At 36.7% G+C, this 24,307-nt stretch overlaps 1 protein-coding gene across 1 annotated transcript in view; it reads left to right on the top strand.

Annotated features, from left to right (window-relative positions):
• FZD3 (frizzled class receptor 3) overlaps positions 1-17,148 on the top strand; it is an 80,567-nt gene extending 63,419 nt beyond the window's left edge. Inside the window, exons 4-6 of the mRNA XM_052645058.1 lie at positions 6,741-6,889; positions 10,644-10,877; positions 16,935-17,148. Coding sequence (XP_052501018.1) covers positions 6,741-6,889; positions 10,644-10,877; positions 16,935-17,148 — 597 coding nt within the window. The remainder of the gene's footprint in view (positions 1-6,740; positions 6,890-10,643; positions 10,878-16,934) is intronic.
• Positions 17,149-24,307: the final 7,159 nt, after the last annotated feature.

Below are 24,307 nucleotides of genomic sequence, written 5' to 3'. Positions count from 1 at the left end.
TTATTTTTGTAAAGGTTACTCTGAGTCTCTGGAAAATAATAACAAGGAGTATTAGGCAGCTAAAGTGTACTAGGAGCATAGTCTTGTTCAAGAAGATGGAAGTGCTGAATACTTCTAACTAACTTTTTCTCATAAAGCCAAGTAAAAGTATATATTCTAAATGTATGTATGTATTTTTTGAGCACCTTCTATGTGCCAGACATTGATCTAGGTTCTGGGAATAAGACCACTGTGGGGGAAAACTCCTCATTGAGTTTATACTTCAGTAGGAGGAAACTGTACATTGTTTAAAAACAGTAGTATAGCACAGACAGGCTTGAAAGAAATACATTGGTAAATGGGAAAAGATACACTTGAAAAATGTGATGGGATGATGAAGAAAAAAAAAAACTGGTGTGGCAATATTAAAGTCAGATAAAATACTGTTTAAAGTGAGCACTAAATTATATTGTTCAGCTAGAGCATTTATGTAACACCTAACACAGATTTAAAAGTGAAAGATGACAGGATTAGGAGGAAAACTGATGAGCCCACAGTTTTGCATATCTCTATTGAAACAGATAGGTAGGGACTTACCTGGCGGTCCAGTAGTTAGGAATCGCCTTGCAGTGCAGGGGACATGGGTTTGATCCTTGGTCAAGGAACTAGGATTCCATGTGCTGCAGGGCAACCAAGTCCACACACCACAGCTAAGACTCGATGGAGCCAAATAAATACATATCCTTAAAAAAAAGAATAGATAAACAGAAAATTCGTCAGGAAAACACATTTACCTGGTTTTATTGCACTTCCTTTTATTGTGCATTGCTGACAACAGTTCAGTCTCTTAGTCATGTCCGACTCTTTGCGACCCCATGGACTGCAGCACGCCAGGCCTCCCTGTCCATCACCAATTCCCGGAGTTTACTCAAACTCATGTCCATTGAGTTTGTGATGCCATCCAGCCATTTCATCCTCTGTCGTCCCCTTTTCCTCCTGCCCCCAGTCCCTCCCAGCATCAGAGTCTTTTCCAATGAGTCAGTTCTTTGCATCAGGTACCCAAAGTATTAGAGCTTTAGCTTTAGCATCACTCTTTCCAATGAATATTCAGGACTGATTTCCTTTAGGATGGATTGATTTGATCTCCTTGCTGCCCAAGGGACTCTCAAGAGTCTTCTCCATCACCACAGTTCAAAAGCATCAATTCTTCAATGCTTAACTTTCTTTATAGTCTAATTCTCACATCCATGCATGACTACTGGAAAAACCATAGCCTTGACTAGACGGACCTTTGTTAGCAAAGTAATGTCTCTGCTTTTTAATATGCTGTCTAGGTTGGTCATAACTTTTCTTCCAAGGAGTAAGTATTTTTAATTTCATGGCTACAGTCACCATCCGCAGTGATTTTGGAGCCCCAAAAAATAAAGTCTGTCACTGTTTCCATTGTTTCCCCATCTATTTGCAGTGAAGTGATGGGACCAGATGCCATGATCTTAATTTTCTGAATGTTGAGCATCAAGCCAACTTTTTCACTCTCCTCTTTCACTTTCATCAAGAGGCTCTTTAGTTCTTTACTTTCTGCCATAAAGTTGGTGTCATCTGCATATCTGAGGTTATTGATACTTCTCCTGGCAATCTTGATTCCAGCTTGTGCTTCATCCAGCCCAGTATTTCTCATGATGTACTCTGCATAGAAGTTAAATAAGCAGGGTGACAATATACAGCCTTGACGAACTCCTTTTCCTATTTGGAACCAGTCTGTTGTTCCATGTCCAGTTCTAACTGTTGCTTCCTGACCTGCATATAGGTTTCTCAAGAGGCAGGTCAGGTGGTCTGGTATTCCTATCTCTTTAAGAATTTTCCACAGTTTGTGATGATCCACACAAAGGCTTTGACATAGTCAATAAAGTAGGAATAGATGTTTTTCTGGAACTCTCTTGCTTTTTCAATGATCCAACAGATGTTGGCAGTTTGATCTCTGGTTCCTCTACCTTTTCTAAATCCAGCTTGAGGATCTGAGAGTTCTCAGTTCAAGTACTGCTGAAGCCTGGCTTGGAGAATTTTGAGCATTACTTTACTAGTGTGTGAGATGAGTGCAATTGTGCGATAGTTTGAGCATTCTTTGGTATTGCCTTTCTTTGGGATTGGAATGAAAACTGACCTTTCCCAGTCCTGTGGCCATTGCTGAGTTTTCCAGATTTGCTGGCATATTGAGTGCAGCACTTTCACAACATCATCTTTTAGAATTTGAAATAGCTCAACTGGAATTTCATCACCTCCACTAGGTTTGTTCATTGTGATGCTTCCTAAGGCCCACTTGGCTTCAGATTTCAAGATGTCTGGTTCTAGGTGAGTGATCATACCATCATGATTATCTGGGTCTTGAAGATTTTTTTTATAGTTCTGTGTATTCTTGCCAACTCTTCTTAGTATCTTCTGCTTCTGTTAGGACATACCATTTCTGTCCTTTATTGAGTCCATCTTTGCATGAAAAGTTCCCTTGGTATCTCTAATTTTCTTGAAGAGATCTCTAGTCTTTTCTATCCTATTGTTTTCCTCTATTTCTTTGCATTGATCACTGAAGAAGACTTTCTTATCTCCCCTTGCTATTCTTTGGAACTCTGCATTCAAATAGGTATATCTTTCCTTTTCTCATTTGCTTTTCGCTTAACTTTTCTTTTCACAGCTATTTGTAAGCCCTCCTCAGACAGCCATTTTGCTTTTTTGCATTTCTTTTTCTTTTGGATGGTCTTGATCCCTGTCTCCTGTGTAGTGTCACGAACCTCCATTGATAGTTGATTCCATCAGGCACTCTGTCTGTCAGATCTAATCCCTTGAATCTATTTGTCACTTCCACAATTTAATTGTAAGGGATTTGATTTAGGTCATACCTGAATGGTCTAGTGGTTTTCCCTACTTTCTTCAATTTAAGTCTGAATTTGGCACTAAGGAGTTCATGATCTGAGCCACAGTCAGTTCCCAGTCTTGTTTTTGCTGACTGTATAGAGGTTCTCCATCTTAGGCTGCAAGGAATATAATCCATCTGATTTCGGTGTTGACCATCTGGTGATGTCCATGTGTAGAGTCTTCTCTCGTGTTGTTGGAGGAGGGTGTTTGCTGTGACCAGTGCATTCTCTTGCAAAACTCTGTTAGCCTTTGCCCTGCTTCATTCTGTACTCCTAGGTCAAATTTGCCTGTTACTCCAGGTGTTTCTTGACTTCCTACTTTTGCATTCCAGTCCCCTATAATGAAAAGGACATCTTTTTTGGGTGTTAGTTCTAGAAGGTCTTGTAAGTCTTCCTAGAACCATTCAACTTCAGCTTCTTCAGAATTACTGCTCAGGGCATAGACTTGGATTACTGTGATATTGAATGGTTTGCCTTGGAAACGAACAGATCATTCTGTCATTTTTGAGACTGCATCCAAGTACTGCATTTCGGACTCTTGTTTTGCAGACACCACAGTTTTTACAAATTGAAGGTTCGTGGCAGCCTGTGTTGAGCAAATCTGTTGGTGCCTTTTTTTCCAAAAGCATTTGCTCACTGCATATCCTTGTGTCACATTTTGGTAACACTTGCATAACAGGCATTTCTCTGAGATATTGCAGATTTGGTTCCAGGCCACTACAGTAAAGCAAATATCACAATAAAGCAAGTCACACAATTTTGGGGGTTGGGTTTACTTATAAAAGGCTCTCCATGGGCCTCCCTGTTCACTTAGGCACAACGATCTTGAAATCAGGCCAACTAACCTCACAGTGGCTGCTAAGGCTTCAAGTGAAAGGAGTTGCATACCTCTCACTTTAAATCAAAAGCTAGAAATGATTAAGCTTAGTGAGAAAGTCATGTTGAAAGTTGAAACAGGCCAAAAGTTATGCTTTTTGAGCCCAACAGTCAAGTTGCGAATCCAAAGGGAAGGTTTTTAAAGTAAATTGAAAATGATACTCCAGTGAATTCATGAATGATAAGAAAACAAAATATCCTTATTACTGATATTGAGAAGGTTTTGGGATCTGCATAGATCAGCCAGCCATGCCATTCCCTTAAGCCCAAGCCTAATCTAAGACGAGGCCCTAACTCTAATTCTATGAGGGCTGAGAGAGGTGAGGAAGCTGCAGAAGAAAGGTTTGAAGCTAGCTGGTGTCGATTTCGTGAAGTTTAAGGGAAGACGTCATCTCTGTAGCATCAGAGTTCATGGCAGAGCAGCAAGTGGCGATGTCGAAGCTGCAGCAAGTTATCCAGAAGATCTAGCTAAGATCATTCATGAAGGTGGTGGTTCTAAACAACAGAGTTTCACTGGAGACAGAACAGCTTCTATTGGAAGAAGATGTCACCAGGACTTTCGTAGCTGGAGAGGAGACGTCAGTGCCTGGCTTGAGAGCTTCACAGGGCAGGATGACTCTCTTGTTAGGGGCTAATGCAGCTGGTCTGGTGGCTCAGCGGTAAACAATCTACCTGCCAATCCAGGAGACATGGGTTTGATCCCTGAGTCAGGAAAATCCCCTGGAGAAGGAAATGGCAACCCACTCCAGTATTCTTGCCTGGGAAATTCCATGGACAGAGGAGCCTGGTGGGCTACAGTCCATGAGGTTTCAGAAGAGTAGGATACGACTTGGCGACTGAACAGCAACAGAATGAATGCTCGTTTGCCATTTGAATTACGCTGAATCTTCCCTTCCTGTGCTCTGTAAATGGAACAGCGAAGCGTGGGTGACAGCACATCTGTTTACCTCATGGTTTCCTAAGTATTTGAAGCCCACTGTTGAGACCTACTGCTTGGAAGAGAGAGAGTCCTTTGAACATACTACTGCTTATTGACAATGCATTTGGTCACCCAGGCATTCTGATGGGGATGTACAAGATTAATGTTGTTTAATGCCTCCCTTCTCCACATCCATCCTGCAGCCCACAGATCAAGGAGTAATTTCAACTTTCAAGGCTTTATTGTTTAAGAAATATATTTTGGGAGTGGCATACCTCACAGCTTGCAGGATCGTAGTTTCCTGATCAAGGATTGAACCTAGGCCACCACAGTGAAAGTGCCAAATTCTATCCACTGGACTGCCAGAGCAGTCCCATAAGAAACACATTTTTAGGCTATAACTACCATAGTGATTCCTCTGATGGATTTGGGTGGTTTAATGAAAACCTGGAAAGGGTTCACCATTCTAGATGCCATTGAGAATATTCATGATTCAAAGGAAGAGGTCAAAATATAAATATTAGGAGTTTGAAAGAAGTTAATTCCAACCCTCCTGCTGCCTTGCGGGGCTTTAAGACTTTGATGGAGGAAATAACACCCAGTGTGGCAGAAAAATAGCAAGAGAACTAGAATTAGAAGTGGAACCTGAAATGTGACTAAATTGCTCCAATCCCATGATAAAACTTTAATGAAGAGGAGTTGCTTCTCATGGGTAAGCATTCAGAGAATGATTTCTTGACATGGAATCTACTCCCGGTGAAGATGCTGTGAGGATTGATGAAATGACAACAGAGGATTTAGAATATTATGTAAACTTAGTTGATAAAGCAGAAGCAGGGTTTGAGAGGATTGACTTCAGTTTTGAAAGACATTCTACTTTGGGTAAAGTGTTACCAAACAGTAATTCATGCTACAGAGACATTTTTCATGAAAGGAAGAGTCAGTGGATGTGGCAAACTTCATTATTATTTTAAGAAATTGCCACAGACATCCTATCCTACAGAAACCACCCCGGTCAGCCAGCAGCCTTCAGCATGGAGGCAAGACCCTCCACAACAAAAAGAGTATGACTCACGTGAAGCCTCAAGTGACGGTTAGCATTTTTTAGCAATAAAATACTTTTTAATTTAGATATGAGCATTGTTGTTTAGACTCTTATAAGTAGATACTATATTCTACATTATAATATAAACATAAGTCTTATATGTACTGGGAAACAAAATAATTCCCATGACTCACATTATTGTGGTATTTGTTTATTGTGGTGGTATGGAACCAGACTTAAACAATATCTTTGAGAATTCCTATATAGAAGATTTGAACAACACAACTAATAAAGTTGGTCTAATACATAAAGAAAATTTTGTACCTAAAAATAGAGAGTAAGCATTATTTCTGAGCACACGAGGAGTACTTTAAAAAATGGACTATGTCCTAAATCACAAAAGAAGTTTCCAAAATATAAGGTAGCCAGAATCAAATAGACTATATTCTGTGACTATAATAATTTAACTTGAAATCAACAATAAAAAGAAATCTTTAAAAAAACTCACCTGAATAGAAACTAAAAAATGTACTTATAAATAACTCATAGGTTAAAGAGGAAGCTTGCAAACAGCCAGCAAAGCAGACATGAAAGGAGGCGTGTATTAAATAAAAGAACAGAAACTAATAAGATGGGGGAAATGATTAACACTTTCCTAATTGTATATTGTGATAACCAATGATAGGATGAGCAAAATTGGCCAAGAAGAATATAGGTATTATTTGAGCCTCTATTCCTATTCATGGTTTATTTTCTATATTAGTAACCTTTTTCTTTAGACAATATCTAATATGGGCTAGCAAGAAAATCATAGAAGTCAGGCTATAGAGTATATAGTCATTGTCACATTTTCAGCAGTATATCTTTTCCATATAATGAGAAAATTATAGGACTGTGTAAGTGCAAACATAAGACTTGTATAATTATTTTACTATTTATTTAAAAGATTTTAAAGTGGTCTTTAAGAGAAATTTCTATTTATATATTTAAGATATTCTTCTTTCCCTTCTTGTAGGTTACTCAGATGAGTCGTCCAGATCTGATTCTCTTTCTGATGAAATACCTGATGGCTCTCATAGTTGGTATTCCTTCCATTTTTTGGGTTGGAAGCAAAAAGACTTGCTTTGAATGGGCCAGTTTTTTCCACGGTCGTAGGAAAAAAGAGTAAGTTGAAGTAAATTATCATGGTGTTCACAGGCTTCACATTTACATAATTGTGTGTGTGTGTGTTTACTGTGTTGAAACAATTTGGATTTGGAGGAAATACTCCAACAAGATTATAACCTCAGCTGCCACCAGGTAAGATTAAATATTAAACCTAAAAACTGAACTCAGAAAAGATAGCCAAGTAGAACCAAGCTTAAGGCCTGTTCCTTACTAATTCAGAATATTTGAGGGAAAGCCAATCTTTTTGTTTTTAAAAACTCCAAATTATAATCTTAAAATTAAAAACAAATGAATGCTTATATATGTATATTCTTATTTGATCTTTTAGACATTTCTGTGACGACTGGTGTTATCATCTCTGTGTTAAAGATATGAAAACTGATGCACAGAGGGGCTCAGTGCCTTGGCTAAAGTCACACGGTGTTAGACGTCCATTTCCAATTGTCCATTGTTCTTCCAGGTTACACCATAAATTATTTAAAGGGATAGCATGTTATTTTATTCTGAGTCATACACATTAAAGCCAAAATAGTAAAATATTAGCAGATAAAATGAACTATGTTAAAGATGTTATTTTAATTCATAGTTGGCCAAATTGCATATTAGAGAGTCATGGTAAAATATAAGATTTGGGCATATTTGAGGACTCTTTCATTTTTTAACCCCTTAATTAATAGAACAAAATAAGACCCTACAGTATTCACAAAGGAACAGATGACTTCAAGCTTTTTACTAAGTATAAAGCTAATATTTATACTGTGTTTGGATTGTCACAAACTCTAAGTTAGTGGAATCCATATTCTTATGATTTTATTTAACCTAAGTTACATGGAAAATAAATTTTGGGAAAATGAATTTCTATAAAAGTCTTAAGATTATATGTAAAATGTTATTGTGTTTTGTATGGGTTAATGTACTTTTAAAATACATCTTAAATTACCACATTATCAGAATCTTGTGTTTTCTCAATTATCAGTAATTAGCAGCTTCTGTTACGCAGATTAGATTGAAATCTATAAAAATCACAGTTTTAAAATATACATTCCTAATTACCATATCTGAGACTACTGCTAGTGATACCAGACAATGCATTTCTCCTTTAAATGCAGTTTCATTGGGTAGAGAAGGAAAGAAGGGGAAAGGTTAATTCAACAATGACAAAAATGTATTTTCTGGGAATTCATCCTTTGAGAAAGACATTAATGAGTAGTTACTATGGACCATCAACTATTCGGTGATGGCACAGGTTCAGTAGCAAACAAAACAGACCAGTTCCTTGATTTCTGTGGAACAGCCTACTTGGGATATTTATCTGTGTATTCTTTGAAATTTTTAAATGTATTTTAATCACAGTAAAACATAATTCTAAGGAGAGGGTTTGAATTAGCATTCCTGGTCACCTCTGGGCCACACACAAGCCATTCTGTCACATAGTAATTCTGTTGTGTTAGAAACTCCAGATGGGGCTAAACTAAACCAACGCTGCCCTTTTGGGGACTCATCCCAGTTATTTGGGGGATCCTGACTGGGCCAGAATCCTTTTGAAATTGGCAACCCACTCCAGTGTTCTTGCCTGGAGAATCCCAATGAGGGAGGAGCCTGGTGGGCTGCCGTCTATGGGGTCTCACAGAGTCGGACATGGCTGAAGCGACTTAGCAGCAGCAGCAGCAGCAGACCTCCCCAAAACCCTTCCATTCGATTTTCTGGAACCATGGACCACCCACTTCCCTGACTCAGCAAAGTCACTGTGACCCTCCCATCTGGGACTGTGCTCTGGGCTAGAGTGTCACTCCTCCAAGAGTGTAAGCAGCCTACAGTTATTTCTAGCTTTTGTCTGGTTGAGCCTTTGAGATATGACTAGAGAGTAACCATAATAATGGTTTCCAATCAACTGAGCCCACTTAATACTCCAAGCACTGTTCTAAGCATTAAATCATTTAATCCTCTAGACAACCTTGTGAGGAAGATTGTCATTTTACAGATCAGAACACAGAACCAAGTTTCGATAGCTAGTGAGTGGCAGAACTGAGCTTCAGACTCAAGCAGTCTGATCCTAGCCTCTAGTCTTTGCTGTTAACCCCTCTGTTATACTGTGCTGTCGAAAGACTGGCTTCTAAAATTATGCCAATCAAATTAGTGTTCTTTCTCTCAGTGAAGCCACATTTAAGATTGCTTATGCTAATAATTCTGACACTGGTTGAAATATTTTTAGAAATCTTGTTTTGGAGTTACCTGGGTCACATCACTTCATTTTTCTGGACCCCTGGATTCTTATTTGTAAAATGAGGAGACAGATCTTCACCATTTGAAGGTAGATTAAATTTTTGGAATGACCAGAAGTCAGTTTGAACCAATTTTTAAAAATAGGTGTAGAAAATAAATTCGGCAGTCCAGAGCAACTTTGGATGTGTGTACATGTGCACAGGGCCATTGATGACAGAAGAATAAATGTAATAACTATGTTTGAGTTGTGCTTTCTTCTATCTAGTTTTTGATACTTTCAGGATATCTGTAAACATTATGTTTTATCATTACTTTATGATTCACTTTGAAACATTTAAACTTAAGTTTGATCCCCAACTGTTGTTTTGCTGTATGACTTTTGAAAAGTTCTTTAATCCCTTGTGACCTCAGTTTCTTCATCTATAAAATGGGGATCACAATGTTTACTCTTGATGGATATCTACCCTATAGAAGTGTCTGTTTAGGAGTTAATCTCCATAATAAAAACATTATTAAGAAAGATTAACAGAGAATATATGTAAGACACCTGGCACTATGCAGGTATTCAACAAATATTAGTCTTCTTTGAGTCCTTCTACCCCAGCAAAATAACAATGGCAATAACAGCAGTGATTCTTTTCTAATTTGAAAACTTAGAATATATGCACTTTGTCAATTTATGATCTAATCTTCACATGTCAGAACTTTAAAAAAAAATATTGTATAATTTTAAGTTTATGATTCTTATAGTCACTTATTTACCCAAACTGATACACTGACCTTTGCACCTGTTTAATTGGCTCTTTAATTACCATTTTGTTCATCAACGTAAACACCTATCTGCTTTTAGCCTTTTCATAGCAGTTAAAAACTTTAGCTCTGGACATAATTCATCCCCTTAATTATTTTTTTCCTAAGCCTTTATTATGTCTGGGACTTCATTTGCTTAAATTAATTTTTCATACGTTTTGTTCTAGTTATGGTCATTCATGTTTATTCAAGCACTAGACAGCAGCTTCTGTCGTAAAATCAACTTGTAACCTAAAAACAACTGCTCTTACAAATTAAAAAAATGAGTCCATGTCATGATGAGGCCTCCATTACTTCAGTAAACCATGCAAGAAAATAATATTTTTACTTTATAGTAGTACCTTTGCAATATTTCAGTGACCTCGAGAATGATAAATTTCTTTAGCCGGAAGGGACTTTTTAAAAATGATGAAATTGTATGCCTTCATTGAAAAGGGGATAGTGACTTGCCCAAGATCACATGTTTATTGATAGAGTTGGAACTAAAATCCTGATTTCCTTATTCTAAGATAAACCTCTTTCCGTCATACCAGTTTAGGGGACAGATTGACACAGATTTTTGTTTTAGTCTCTCTTCTCTCGACAGTGTTACCTTCCATATGTCCTAAAGACATCGTTTGGAGAGCTTTTTCTCTGAAGAATAACGTCAGTCTGTCAAAGTACTTATTGTTTTTGGTCTGTAGGGTTCTTATCTTACACTTAGTATTTTGTTATCTAGGATAGTGAACGAGAGCCGACAGGTACTCCAGGAACCTGATTTTGCTCAGTCCCTCCTGAGGGATCCCAATACTCCTATCATAAGGAAATCAAGAGGAACTTCCACTCAAGGGACATCCACACATGCTTCCTCAACGCAGCTGGCCATGGTGGATGACCAGAGGAGCAAAGCAGGGAGTGTCCACAGCAAAGTGAGCAGCTACCACGGCAGCCTGCACAGGTCCCGTGATGGCAGGTGAGTCTCACCGGCAGCTTAGTTTATTTCACGTGCTGAGTTAGAGTCACATGGCATCCGAGGAAGAGCAGCCAGTTCTGAAACAAGTTGATCATTATTAACCTTTCTGAACTTTGCTAGGTTCAGTTGTCCCAGATTATGGTCAGACTTAATGCCAACCAGAAGAGTTTAGATGTGATGCAGTGAGCAATGTGGACTCATTGCACATCGGAGAGCAGGCAGAGTAAAAGTGGTTATTCTAGTAAGATTAACTTAGCAAACAATTCTGGAATACCTACCATGTCAGACACTGTGTGAGTCTCTGGGAATACAGAACTGATTGAGGCATGATCTTTGTTCTTATTAAGCTCAAGAAAAATAGGGTAGTCACTATTTGTGTTGTAGTTGAAAGCATGGGGTCTAGAATAATAAGCCTCAGTTTCCTCATCTGTAAAATGGAAATAGTAATAGTATCTATCCCTTTAGCAATGTTGTAAAAAAGAGATAATATACCTAATTGCTCAGAACAGTGCCCATCTCAGTAAGTGCCTGTTATCAACTTTTATTATCAATATAAGGTAATAATTAAAGTAAAATGCAAATACAATCGTATAGTCCAGAGGCTGTCAAATTTTTCTATAAAGTGAAAAAAAACTAATATAATAAATATTGTATTATAACTGAAATAACATCTAAATACCTTTAGGCTTTGTGGGTCACATGGTCTTTGTTGGCACCATTCATTTCTGCTGTTAATACCTTGAAAGCAGCCATAGACAGCATGCAGTCAAAATAGGAGTGGCTGTGTTCCAGGAAAACTGTTTACAGAAATAGGAAGGGGCCCAGGTTGACCAGTAGGCCGCAGTTGGCCGGCGCCCCTATTTGGTAGCATGGACAAGGGGGTGATTAAATCTGGTGGGGAGGAGGTGGGAGAGAGCTTCGCAGAGAATGTCTGAGAGTGGGCAGGATGTGCTTTCTTGTTATGTTTGATGGTAGAGACACTAGAATTAGCAACCTCTTAGGAGTTTTGTAGTAATTCAGTTAAGAGATGGTGGAAGTTTATGAAAGAACAGTGCCAGTGCCAAGAGAGTAAGAGCTGATATGAAAGATATTTAAAAAGAAGAAATGATAGGAGTTGGTGATGGATTAAAAGCAGTCGGGGAGAAGGAATGTGCCAAAAGAAATTTTTTTAAGGTTTCTAAGCTTGGGAAACTGAAAGAATGAAAGTCATGATGCCTGAAATTCTCTGTCTCCATGGCGGTCCTGTATTCTTCCAGTCTCACTCCAGCCTTTCTTGCAGTCTTCCCTGTCCTTGGCATGTAGGATATGATCCCTAGATGTACCCTCTTTTTAGACCTTGTTTGTCCCCTCAGCTTGCTTGCTTTTGCCGTCTAACTTGGTCACCTACTTAGGTTTTGAAAAGGAGCAGCCTTTCTTTAACTTTGACATGTTTTCTCTCTTGTATCCATTTATTTTTATTTTCCTTGCCAGATTTTTGAAATATTTTGAATATTTCCTTTCTACCAGTTCCATCCTTCTTTCTTTGTATTTCTGGTCTTTTTCACCTTCTTACCCAACTTCTAACATAACCAGTGACCTGTTTTTAAACCACCATCTAAGATCCTTTCCCTTTCCTGCCTTTTCCTTTCATTTAGCACTCCTAAGTGAAAAGCATTCTTCTAGGTGCTAGGAACGCAGAGATGGAAGACAAAAGAGTAGTAGGTATGATAAAATCATATACGATGTGCTTTGTGATTCCAGAGAAGAAAGCCTTTTAAGTCACTGTGGAAAGTCTCGTCCACAAACAAGGCAGTACTTTAATCTGACTAGGGTGCAGAGGAGGCAGCTGGAAATCTCAGACGAGGAAACAGCACATGCAGGGGCAAGGAGGACGAAAAGGCATTTAGGTATCAGGCCTGCCGTAGGAGATGCTGAGGAGTTCGGGGTTTTTTCCCCCTAGAGCAATGAGAAACTATTAAAAGACTTTGAGCATTGGGGTGATAAAATCAGATTCGTGTTTTAGGAAGATGACTTTGACAACAGCATGGGATAGGAGGTTGTAAGTAAGCCCAGTTGGGAAGTTTCTAGAGTAAAACTAGAGCTCTTAACTTAAAACACTCATAGAAAGAGAGGAAACCAGAGAATCTTTCAGAATATCTGCCTGCATGAACTGCTAGCTCCAGTTGGCGCTAGTGGTAAAGAACCCACCTGCCAGTGCAGGGGACATGAGACATGAGTTTGATCCCTGGGTTGAGAAGATTCCCTGGAAGAAGAAATGGCAATGCATTCTTGCCTGGAGAATCCTATGGACAGAGGAGCCTGCCATGGGGTCACAGAGAATTGGTCATGACTGACGTGATAGCATAGCTCCATGAACTGACTTTCAGCAGTATTTGATATTTGACATTATTAGCCTCATCCTTTTCAATAAGGAATAAACAGTTATACTACAGCTCTTATGCAGGTGGCATTCTGTGTATTAAGAGATACACAGGAGAAAGCTAAAGTATAATTTCTGTTTTCCAGCAGAATAGAACCTTACAGGAAAGGCACCACATGTACATAATAACCAGTTAAAAATAGTCCAGGCTGCTGCTGCTCAATCGTTTCAGTCGTGTCTGACTCTGTGCAACCCCATAGACCGCAGCCCACCATGTAATTGAAACTGTGAGTGTTAGTGTTAGTGTCAGTGTTATAGCGCTTCAAATGATCAGATTGGCCTCTCTGAAAATATCTCAGAGGAGATAAATAGGGTGAGCAAATGGTAATACAAGTAATGAGTTCATACTGAGCAGAGGATTTCTGAAGGGAGTTAAATATAGGAGAATTTTAGCTTCTGTAATCTAAACGAAATTAAAGTTTAGATAAGAAAGCTTATAATCTTTAATATAAGGTAGTGGTAATTAAAAAGCTGTGAGATGGAATTCCTTAAAGCTTAATAAAAAAGGACATACCAAGAACGAGATCATCAGTCATCGTCAGTTCAGTCACTCAGTCATGTCCGATTCTTTGTGACCCCATGGACTGTAGCACGCCAAGCTTTTCTGTCCATCACCAACTCCCGGAACTTGCTCAAACTCATGTCCATCGAGTAGGTGATGCCATCCAACCATCTCATCCTCCATCGTCCCGTTCTAGGAGAACATGATACGGTAATGAAAACAAGGCAGTAAGAACAGCCTAGCATGCTTATAAACACACGAAGGTCTCTATGAAAGTTTAGTGTCGTGGAAATTAGGGGATAGCGCATGACCTCCTGTGATGGCCTTTCTTATCTCTCTGCTTAATTAAAATCACACTCATCCTTTAAGTTCTGCTTAATTCCCATACCATGGCAGCTAATTAATTGCTTTTTAAACACTCTTTGAGTGTGACCTATTTTCAGTACAGTTTTTTTTCCTCAGCTAAGTTTGCAGTTTCTGGAGAATGTGAACTTGCTGACAGATACCTGTATATCCCTTGACAGTATCTAGCCCTGTGTTGTTCTTTAGTTGCTAAGTCAGGTCCAACTCTTTGCAACCCCATGGACTGTAGCCTGCGAGGCTCCTTTGTCTATGGGATTTTCCAGGCAAGAATACTGGAGTGGGTTGCCATTTCCTTCTCCAGAGAATCTTCCCAACCCGGGGATCGAACCCATGTCTCCTGCATTGGCAGGCAGATGTTTTATCACTGAGCTACGAAGGAGGAAACAAGTAAATCTGTCAAACAACTAGAAATAATTTGGGCATGCCATCTCATGGATATTTCTTTCTGCATCAGTCAGTTTTTAAGTTTACACGTTAACACTATATTTTGGCCATGGTTTTCTCATCATCTCGTGTTATCTTGGCTGTGAGATTACACATATTATCTGCTTCTCAGTACTCACTCTAGTCCAGATTCCTTGACGGATAATTACTGATCTCAGTGCTATGTAAAATAAAATAGACTTAGGTAAATATACCTACACATATATATCGACTTCAAAGAGTAAGTAATTGGCAGTTAAATGAGAGGATATAGAAAGGGAAATGGACGAGTCGCTGGGTGGAATTTGAGAATGAGTGGTTAGTTTGGTAAGTGGGTGACATTTTACTGTGTAGTTGAGTCTTGATTATCCATGGGCAGGTGGTTCATATACTAGAATTTTGTGAATAACCATATATTTCACTTAAATAGACATAACTCAGTTTTTTCTATGAAAAAGGTATTCTTTGAGTCTTATTCACTAAATTAAACTTAAAAGATTTAGGTTTCAGTTTTAGAAAATGTGATTCATATTTTTAATTGCTTTGATATCATCACATTTTGCTTTTTTCATTTGCCATATTTACATGAATTAGATACTTATGAAGTCATCGAGAGGTGAAAGTTCTCCAAATTAGCTAGCAAGTCATAGAAAAATTTTCAGTTTAGGGCAATAATTATGTAAAATAATTATTAACTAGAATAACATGCTTATTCTATTTTCATTATTTTAATTTGCAACATTGTAATTATTTAATCAAAACTTACAAATCAAATTTAAAACCTTTATGTTCTGAATGTGAAGTCTTTTAATAAATAAAAATTAAATGCTCTTTTATCCATTAACTTGAGGAATTAAAAAAATATTCTAAAGGTAGTTTTTCATTCTTAAATTTTCTTTTTTGCTTTACTCAAACAGGAGAAGAAAGACATGCTTTCTTTTATCATTTTAAAAGGACTTAATTTTTAAACTTTGTGATTTAATGAAAACATTGTTTGATAAGCACTGCTATATAAGACTAGATCACTTCAGTAGTATATGAATCAGTCTTTAAAATCTTTAAATTTTACAAATGATTCACAATGAGTCATGAAATTTGTTATAATCATTAACTGAGGGAAATGATAAATTGGTATTTTCTGAATACCAGTAGGTCTTCAGCTGTTCATGGCTAGTTCTTTTGATGACTTTAAAAAAGGAAAAACCTGCCAGCTCCTTTTTATTTTTAGAAATGCTACTAAAACTTAATTTATTAATTATACTTGGTTGTTGTCTTTGATTGTTGTTATTCTAAATTAAATGCTTTTTACAAAACTGTGTATAGTTATATAGGGGCTTTCCCAGCGGCTCAGTGGTTAATAATCCACCTGCAATACAGGAGCCACAGGAAACACAGGTTCAGTCCCTGGGTCAAGAAGATCCACTGGAGGAGGACATGGCAACACACTCCAGTCCTCTTGCTTAGAGAATCCCATGGACAGAGCAGCCTGGAGGGCTACAGTCCACAGGGTCACACAAAGAGTTGGACACGTCTGAGCGACTTAGCACGCACACACATATAGTATATATGACTGGGAGTTTTCTTAGCTCTAATGGGGACTCAGTGAATCAGAATTGCAACAAAAGAAAATTTTAACAGGTCACCCTGCTGCCTTTCAAGATAAATAGAATGATGGAGAGGACAGCCTGCGATGAGCAATGGAACCCAGTTGACACACATCTTGGGGAAGGGATAAGGAGAGAATTTGCTTCTGAGGGAACATGGGTTACAAAGTGTTAGGAGGTTGTTAGTTGTGTTTAAGTCCATGTAGCTTTTATGAACTAGCATCCTGACAGCCTCAAGCCCTAATGAAAAGTAAGACCATTTACGTGTAGTTAATTGAGCTATTAACTGGGCTCTCTGGAAGGAAGCTGTCCACACTTAGCATCATCATTGCTTGCCAACTCCCTAACCTTTTTAATTTCTCCTCTAATTTCATATGCTCCCTTTTCCACTCCCAGGGTTGTAGTGAAATTGGGGTTTGCTATACCATGACTATCACCCTTCTTCTAGGTGGCCTGGGACAATGCCATATTTCTTCTGTTCTTGTTCTTCCTCTCTCGGGACCCACCTCACAAGCCAAAACTTATTTGAATGAGAAAAGTATCCTCACTTAGCATAGTTCTAGATCAGTTGGTTCTGCTTAACTTCAGCTTCTGTCTTTTTGCGAGGCAGCTCTTAATTCTGAGCCTAATTAGTAGATTCTTTCTCCCTTTTGTTTGGCCACTTGAATAATTCAGCAGTGTAAATCATGAAATTATTTTGTAAATCAGTGTTATTTTCTAGTGTGTTCTGTTGTCCCCAACATTAGGTACACTCCCTGCAGTTACAGAGGAGTGGAGGAGAGACTACCTCATGGCAGCATGTCACGGCTTACAGATCACTCCAGGCACAGCAGTTCCCATCGGCTCAATGAACAGTCACGACATAGCAGCATCAGAGATCTCAGTAACAATCCTATGACTCACATCACACATGGTACCAGCATGAATCGGGTTATTGAAGAAGATGGAACCAGTGCTTAAATTGTCCTGTCTACGGTGGAAAATTTGTGCTGTTTAAAAAGCAGATTTTATTCTTTGCCTTTGCATGACTGATTGCTGTAACTCACTGTTATGATGCTTTCAGTCAGGTGCAGATTGTGTCCATTGAAAAGTAAATTTTTGCTTTTTATATTGCATCAAACTTGGAACCTCAAGGCATCCAAAATGCTAAGAATGATATCATCACATAAATAATTCTTATTTCTAGGTTATGAAAAATAATTATTTGTCTGGTAAGCATTTTTATAAACCTACTTGTTTTATATTTGGAGAAATCCTAAATGTATGATGACTGCTTTATAGTGAACTTTCGTATATCAACTAGTTGTGAGGTAACATTCTGGTAGTTCTGTTAATAAAACAAAATTTCAGAATTAAAGAAATTTTCTATGCAAGGTTTATTTCTCAGATGAATAGTAGGACTTTGTAGTTTTCTTTCCACTAAGTGAAAAAGAACTGTGTTTTTAAACTGTAGAAGAATTTGATAAATCAGCAAGGGAATTTTAGCTAATAGAATATAAAATCAACTGAAGAATCTGATTAGTCTACTGAAGACTCTTTTGAAATTCTGTCAAAATAGTCTTTATCCAGAGAAATACAGGAGTAGGATTAGCAACAAAGTAAAAGCGGAGATGGGCATTTTTTTCTCAGTAATTGTGCTGTTTTTATTACTTTTGTAAATATTACTTTTACTGGCTGTGTTTTTATATTGATAACTTATCCATATGCATGATGGAAAATTTTTACTTTTAGCCATTTTTTCCCATGTAGTAGTATTGATTTGTAGAGAACTTCATGTTCAGATATGTTCTATGGAAGCATGTAATAAGATAAGCATCACACACTGTAAGCCTTTTTGTAGTAACCATAGTTACAAAACAGCAAAGTGTTTCCTCGCAGAGTGTTTCCTCTGTATCTGTTATTGTGTTTTTTGCAGTGAGATGTAATCTTGCCAAAGCCGCCAGATGTTGGTATCCAGGCCCCTCCTATCAGTGGACTTGTTCGCACTCGCATTGCCCAGTAGCCAATAAGCTACAGCTTTTGCCCCACACCTTTATCTTCAGGTTCTGGGTCATTCTTGTTTACAGCTGAAATATATATATAACCCGAGTGCACAGTGGTGATTAATTTGGGATATTTGAAATTCATTGTAGCTTAATAAAGCATGATTAGTCCTGCTGTGAAGTATCTTTTTAAAAATATCAACTCAAAAATCTTTGACATTTTGTCTTGTAGTATTTAAATAACATAATAAAAATTTTAAACTTTATTAGGCATGGTAATGATCGGAAGGGAAAGAAAAATTCTGGAAAATGCTGAATGTGTTATGTAGACAAGCATATTTAAACAAGCCATCCTCAACGCTGACTACAGGTAAGAATCACTCGGGCAATGCCCAACACCTTCCTCTCATTGAGATGAGGACTGGTAGTTTTGTAAAAAGCTTCCCCAGTGATTCTAATCTGCTGCAGGCCTCACTGCAGGCTGTTTGAAACTAACTTGCTCCTGCTGATAATATGATGGCATCATATTATATCATGTGAAAACCTAGCTGGACTCAACGTTAGGCTTTTATATCTATTACCTGATTGATCTACAACTGGAATTCTGGACCCCACTCCTAAAAATTAGTACTCAGTAAGTCAAAGGTGATAGTAGGACTTTAAAAATCTGTCATCGTAAAAATATTAATATCATAGGTGATCCTTATGCAGATATCCAAGAATCAGACTTTAAAAAATATTCTAGACTCCAGAGAGGTCTGGCTTTGCCATGTGCTAGTTTTTTACCTTTTACAAGTTAATTTCTCTGAGCCTCAGTTCCCTTGTTTTTGAATGAAGATAGAAAATAAATACCTACCTCACAAAGTTGTCAATAGGTATCAGATGAAAAATCATGAAAGCTGAAAGCTCTTTGAAAACTTTAGTGTTATGAACTAGAAGGGATTAAGATTATTGAAGATTTAAGATATTTGTTTGAGGGCTACCATAGTACAGTCTTTGACATGTGTTTGAATTCATGTGGACTTTTTCCTCTCCTTTTTTAAAACAAAATGTACCAAGAAATTTGGTGTTGGAAAAGCTTTCATCAGGCACAGAAGTCAGTTTTCTGATAATTTGTTTGCCTGTCATGTTTTTTTCTTTCAAAGTACATATTTCTTAATATTTATTATTAATTCTTCATGAGATATTTGAACATTTGGCTCAGGTGCTTTACTTTTTCCTCCATCTTCATTGTCTTTATCCTTGAAACTGGAATTAATACTCAGGACAAGTAGCGTCTGAATTCCCTCACATCTGACAGTAGACCTTAACTCTGAAGATCAAATTGGTAACAACTCATTTATAAATAAATCAGCAATTCATGAGGCTTTTGTCTGAGAATTTCTCCTGAGAACAGCATGAAAGACCCAAAACAAACATTCAGACACAAAAATAAGTTACCATCAAAGGTACCAGTTTGAGCTCAAAGATGCTGTCATTCATTGCCATCTGCAGTATATCATCAATTGCCAAAATGTTAATTGGTTTCTTTGTGGGCCAAGTATAGACAGTTAAGTGAACATCAATATGAAAATCTTAACCCTGTGCTTCCTGATTTTTAAATATTCATTTGTATCTTCTTTGTTAAACTGTTGATATATTCGTAAATGCTTTATTGGCCTTTCAGTTACTTTCACTATCTTAGTTTTGCTTCACAGAATTTACTTAATATTGTTAATCTGTCATTTTAAATAACAGTATTTAGTTTGGGTTGTGTTATTTATCCAACTAGTGCTCCAGATTAAGACTTTTTTCTCCAAAGAGACAGTTGAAGAACTACAGCAAAACAGTTTCAAGTCTCAGCTAGCTTAAAGCAACTTGAACAAGTCCGGACAGCTTTTTTACCATATGTTTCAATTTGTGTTGTGATTGGCAGATGATAATGTTTAGTATTTTATTTGTTCAGTTGACAACTGAGAAAATAATAGTTCTCTCTAAAATGTTAACATATAACCAGAAAGTTTTCAAAAAGTACTCTGATTTCAGCAATATTGTATTGAATTTTTTCAGTGATTAAAGCAAACAACTCAAAACAATATTAAGTTCAAAACAATAATTAGTTTCAAAGAACAGTTAATAACTCACCAACTAGAAGAGGGCATGGTAGGTTTTCAATTAAAATATTTAAATAAATGAATGTTATGCAACTCACTTTAGTCATGATAGTCTCAGTTCAAAGAAATTTGAAGAGTCTAAGCTAAGTGAAATGAGTCTCTGCTTTACTGGAATAATATGTGGCGAGTAATAATCGATGAATCGCACCAGATAAAGTATTCCTCCTAGAGTAACGGCTCATATTACTATTTTAATTAAATGTATATGCAAACTTAATGCTAACACTTAATAGTAATTTTAAAAGGTGAACAGCAGTTTTTAGAAGTAAGTAGGTTCTTGTTGGTCTTATGTGAAATTAGATCTTTGTATACTAGTTGGGTGAATGAATATTCAAGTAAACCTTTATTAATGATGATTTTCTTTTTCTAAAACTGTTTCTTGGAGCAGATTTAAGAAAATTCTAAGAATCTCTTCAAATGAGGAAAATTAACTACATTTTAACCTACCTCATTAGTTTCTTCATGATAATAGCTGGAGATAACTGAAGTTGTAACTTTACTGGTGTAGACTATATCCCCATGAAATAAAAGGAACTACTTAAAAGTTTTTTGATAAAGTAGTGGATCAGTGGCTGGAGCTTAGAAAATGTCAACATACCAAATTTTCGCCATGATGATATTTATATTGCTTTTGACATGCCAAAGGTGTATTTATATATTATCATGCTTGGATGACTGACGTAGTCTAGTGTAATGAAAATTGCCCTGGGCTTGGGATTCAGAAGACCCATAATAATGATGTTAACTGAACCGGTCATTTAATTTCTCTTTGTCTCAATTTCTTTGATGTAAAATGAGGATGAGGTAATTTGGGGCTCTGAGACCTGCTTTACAGGACATTGTGAGGATCAAATGAGCTAACAAGAATTATAGTACTCTTTAAAAAACACTGATAGTATTTGATTTTGTTAGAATTTGGGGGTTACAGAAAGCAAGCATAGTGGTATTGAGCAGTTAAAACAGAACAGGCGGTTAGGCCAGGATTCATTTGACACGGTCTTCAAATCAGCAATCCAGTTGACCCTTTAAAAATGAGATTCTTTTTCGAGAATGATTGTGCCCTTAGTTTGTTTTGGCCCTTTATTATATGTTATACCAGAATATACTCTGAAAATTTATATGGTTGAATTTATAGGTCACTTTCAAAAGAAATTTGGGGATATCCATTATATGTCTGCTCTGATATGGAATGATATAACTACATTAGTTTGACAAGAAAAATATAAAGAGAAGTGTAGGCCCTGTTACTTTTTGAGGTAATTCTTGTTTATTAGTGATGACGGTAACTAATTGGTTTTCATCATGGCAAAACTTTAAATTTTAAGTGATACTATTATATTTGTATATATAATTTTTTAACCTGCATAAAGTAAGGATTTCTCCATTCTTTTCCACACATAAACACGCAAAAGGGCATTTTTATAGAACCTAGATGTACAAAGGAACTCATGATTCTTTTAAACTGCTTTTATGCCTCTTTACAACTGAGTAAGAAAAGGTGTTTATGTTTAATTCAGCTATGTTTCTTAGTAGCTGTATGATTTTATACATTATTCTTGTGTTGTTTTTATGTTTTTTATTGAAAAATTATGTTGACATCTCTTCATATTTTAACTCACTTCAATTCTGTTTTGCTCCAATTACATGATTTTTGAGAAAGGAATGGGAAAACTAAGCAACCTTTACCTGCCATCTTATTGTAATTACTTTCCTGAATTTTTTCCTAATTTAAATTCTATACTTCCTTAATAGCCAAATTGATAGGATTATAATAATTTCTCTCAAGATCTGAAGTCTTCTGGGAAAGAGAATATTAAGGTTTATCCAGAACCAGCCATCTTTGTAGACATTCCTATTTGGTTGATTTATAAAGATTTAATGCAGTAAGTTAATAAGCGTATTTCTTATTCTATAATCTCTAATTGGTAACATTTTTGTTGCCATAAAGATAAAAGAAAGTAAAATTTCACTTACATTTTAGTCAAATCCCATGCCAGTACAACATTACCTCCTAGAAAAGAGAGTAGTTCAATCTACTTAAATGTATTAAGAATGGTTTCCTTCAGAATTTTTTTTGTTTTTAATCACTTTTCTCAGAAAATCTGTTTGTCCTTCCTTGGACATTTTCACTGTTGTGATAGCATTGTTTAGAATTTTTTTAAAAAATCATTTCATTGGTCACTGTCAGCAGTTTTCCCTGATCAAGAGAAGCAAGTATTTACCTTAGAGTAATTCAGATCTTGAAAATTCAGTGTTTTGTTATTTTCATAATTACTGTTCATTAATAACATTAATTTTTATGACAGTGATATTTTTAATCTTTTTATCATATTTACTGCAGTAGGATGAACTGTATTTTTATTATAGCCCTGGGATTTTTGTTACATAAGTCAGCTTGTTTGTATTGCTAACTTGCAAGTATTACTTTAATTGTGTTGACATGCTATTGACATAAAAGAAAGAACTTTGGAGGTTAATAGTTTCTTTTTTCTAAATTGGCAGATTTTTTGAATGCTTAGTAAAAATACATTATGTTAGTTTTTAAATCTGACAGCTTTGTGTCAGAGGGCTGATTTGTAGTGTTGCCTCTATTTTCAATGAGCTGTGGAACTTTGCAATTTTATCTCTTGGGACCTCAGTTTAACCATCTGTAAATGAAAGAAAAAGGGGATTAGACCAGGTCGTGTCTCAGATTCCACCTGTCTCTGGTTTGGTTATCCCTTGACTATTTTATAATCATTATCTTATTCTTGTTATTCCTCCCATGAACTCTATATACTAGATCAGCCTGCAGTGTTAATGCAAGTTGCACTTAAATTGATAGGATTCAGCTATGTTGCTGATTTTGTTTTTCAGTCTTGATTTTAGGTAATTTTAAAGGAGGAAAATTATATTACAGATTGTAAAAGTAAAAAAAAAGGTTACAAATAATCGACATGACCTTTTTTCCTCCCAAGGGAAAAATCTCCTAAGGAACCAATATAAGCACCTTAAAACTGATGTACAGAAAAAAATAACATCTAAAATTTTGTGGTCTTTGTTCTCTTAAATATGAGCATAGCTACTTAGACTAAACTTTTAAACAAAATGTATTAAGGTAAAGTTAGTAACAGAGCATATAACAGTTATATGGCCGATATAACTAATTAAAAAGCTATTAGGTTTGCTGACATGAAAATAATTATAAAATACAGAAATAATTGAGGACTGGATTAAAATTTGTCTGTTCATTAATTACCCATGAGCTGAAATCTTAGATTCTTTGCATAGCTACAGTTGCCAGATTGCCACGAGCAAGTGAATCTCCTGCTTTAAAATATCCTTAGAGATAAATGTGGTTTCTTTGTTTTATTTTTTTCAGCTCTGCAGAAGTTGTTTCTGTAAAGCCTCCTTCTGTAATAAAACGTAGAGATTCTGTCACTTCCGTCTCTCGACAGAGTTCTCTTGTAGATTTATTGATAATTATGTTCTCTGAGAACCAGGCCATAGAGGTTCCTGTTACACTGAAAGATCATTGTCTTTGTTCTAATTGTCTTCACTAACTCCTATCAATCACTTGAACCCCTGGTCTGTAGATTTACAATCTAGGTACTGGGTTTGGTGTCTGGGGGGTAGAGAAGAATAATGGAAATGGATACAGGAAGGTGCACTGGTTTCTGATGTAATTTGTTGGGCTGTGCTTGATTCCTTGTCTTTGGTCAGTTCACTGAATCAGGCAGCTCTCCTGACATCCAAAAGTTAAATTAGATGCCCAGCATCTCTCATTCACACATTGCTATATTACAGTGTTATATTAACCACCTGTTAAGAACAACCACCATGACTTTCTTTTCAGTTCTCTGACTCTGTGTGTTTTGCTATAATATTTGTTAAACCTTGAGTTTGAGGTCTAAACTTTCTGGGTCTGAGTGCTTTCTGGGTTTTGATAATGGGATATTCTGTAAGGTAAAACAGATAATCCTAGGGTGGTTTAATTTATATTTA

Source organism: Budorcas taxicolor, chromosome 8 (assembly GCF_023091745.1).
Source record: "Budorcas taxicolor isolate Tak-1 chromosome 8, Takin1.1, whole genome shotgun sequence".
Classification (NCBI taxonomy): domain Eukaryota; kingdom Metazoa; phylum Chordata; class Mammalia; order Artiodactyla; family Bovidae; genus Budorcas; species Budorcas taxicolor.
Note: the sequence above shows the minus strand (reverse complement) of the source record. Positions and strands in the feature narration are given on the sequence as shown.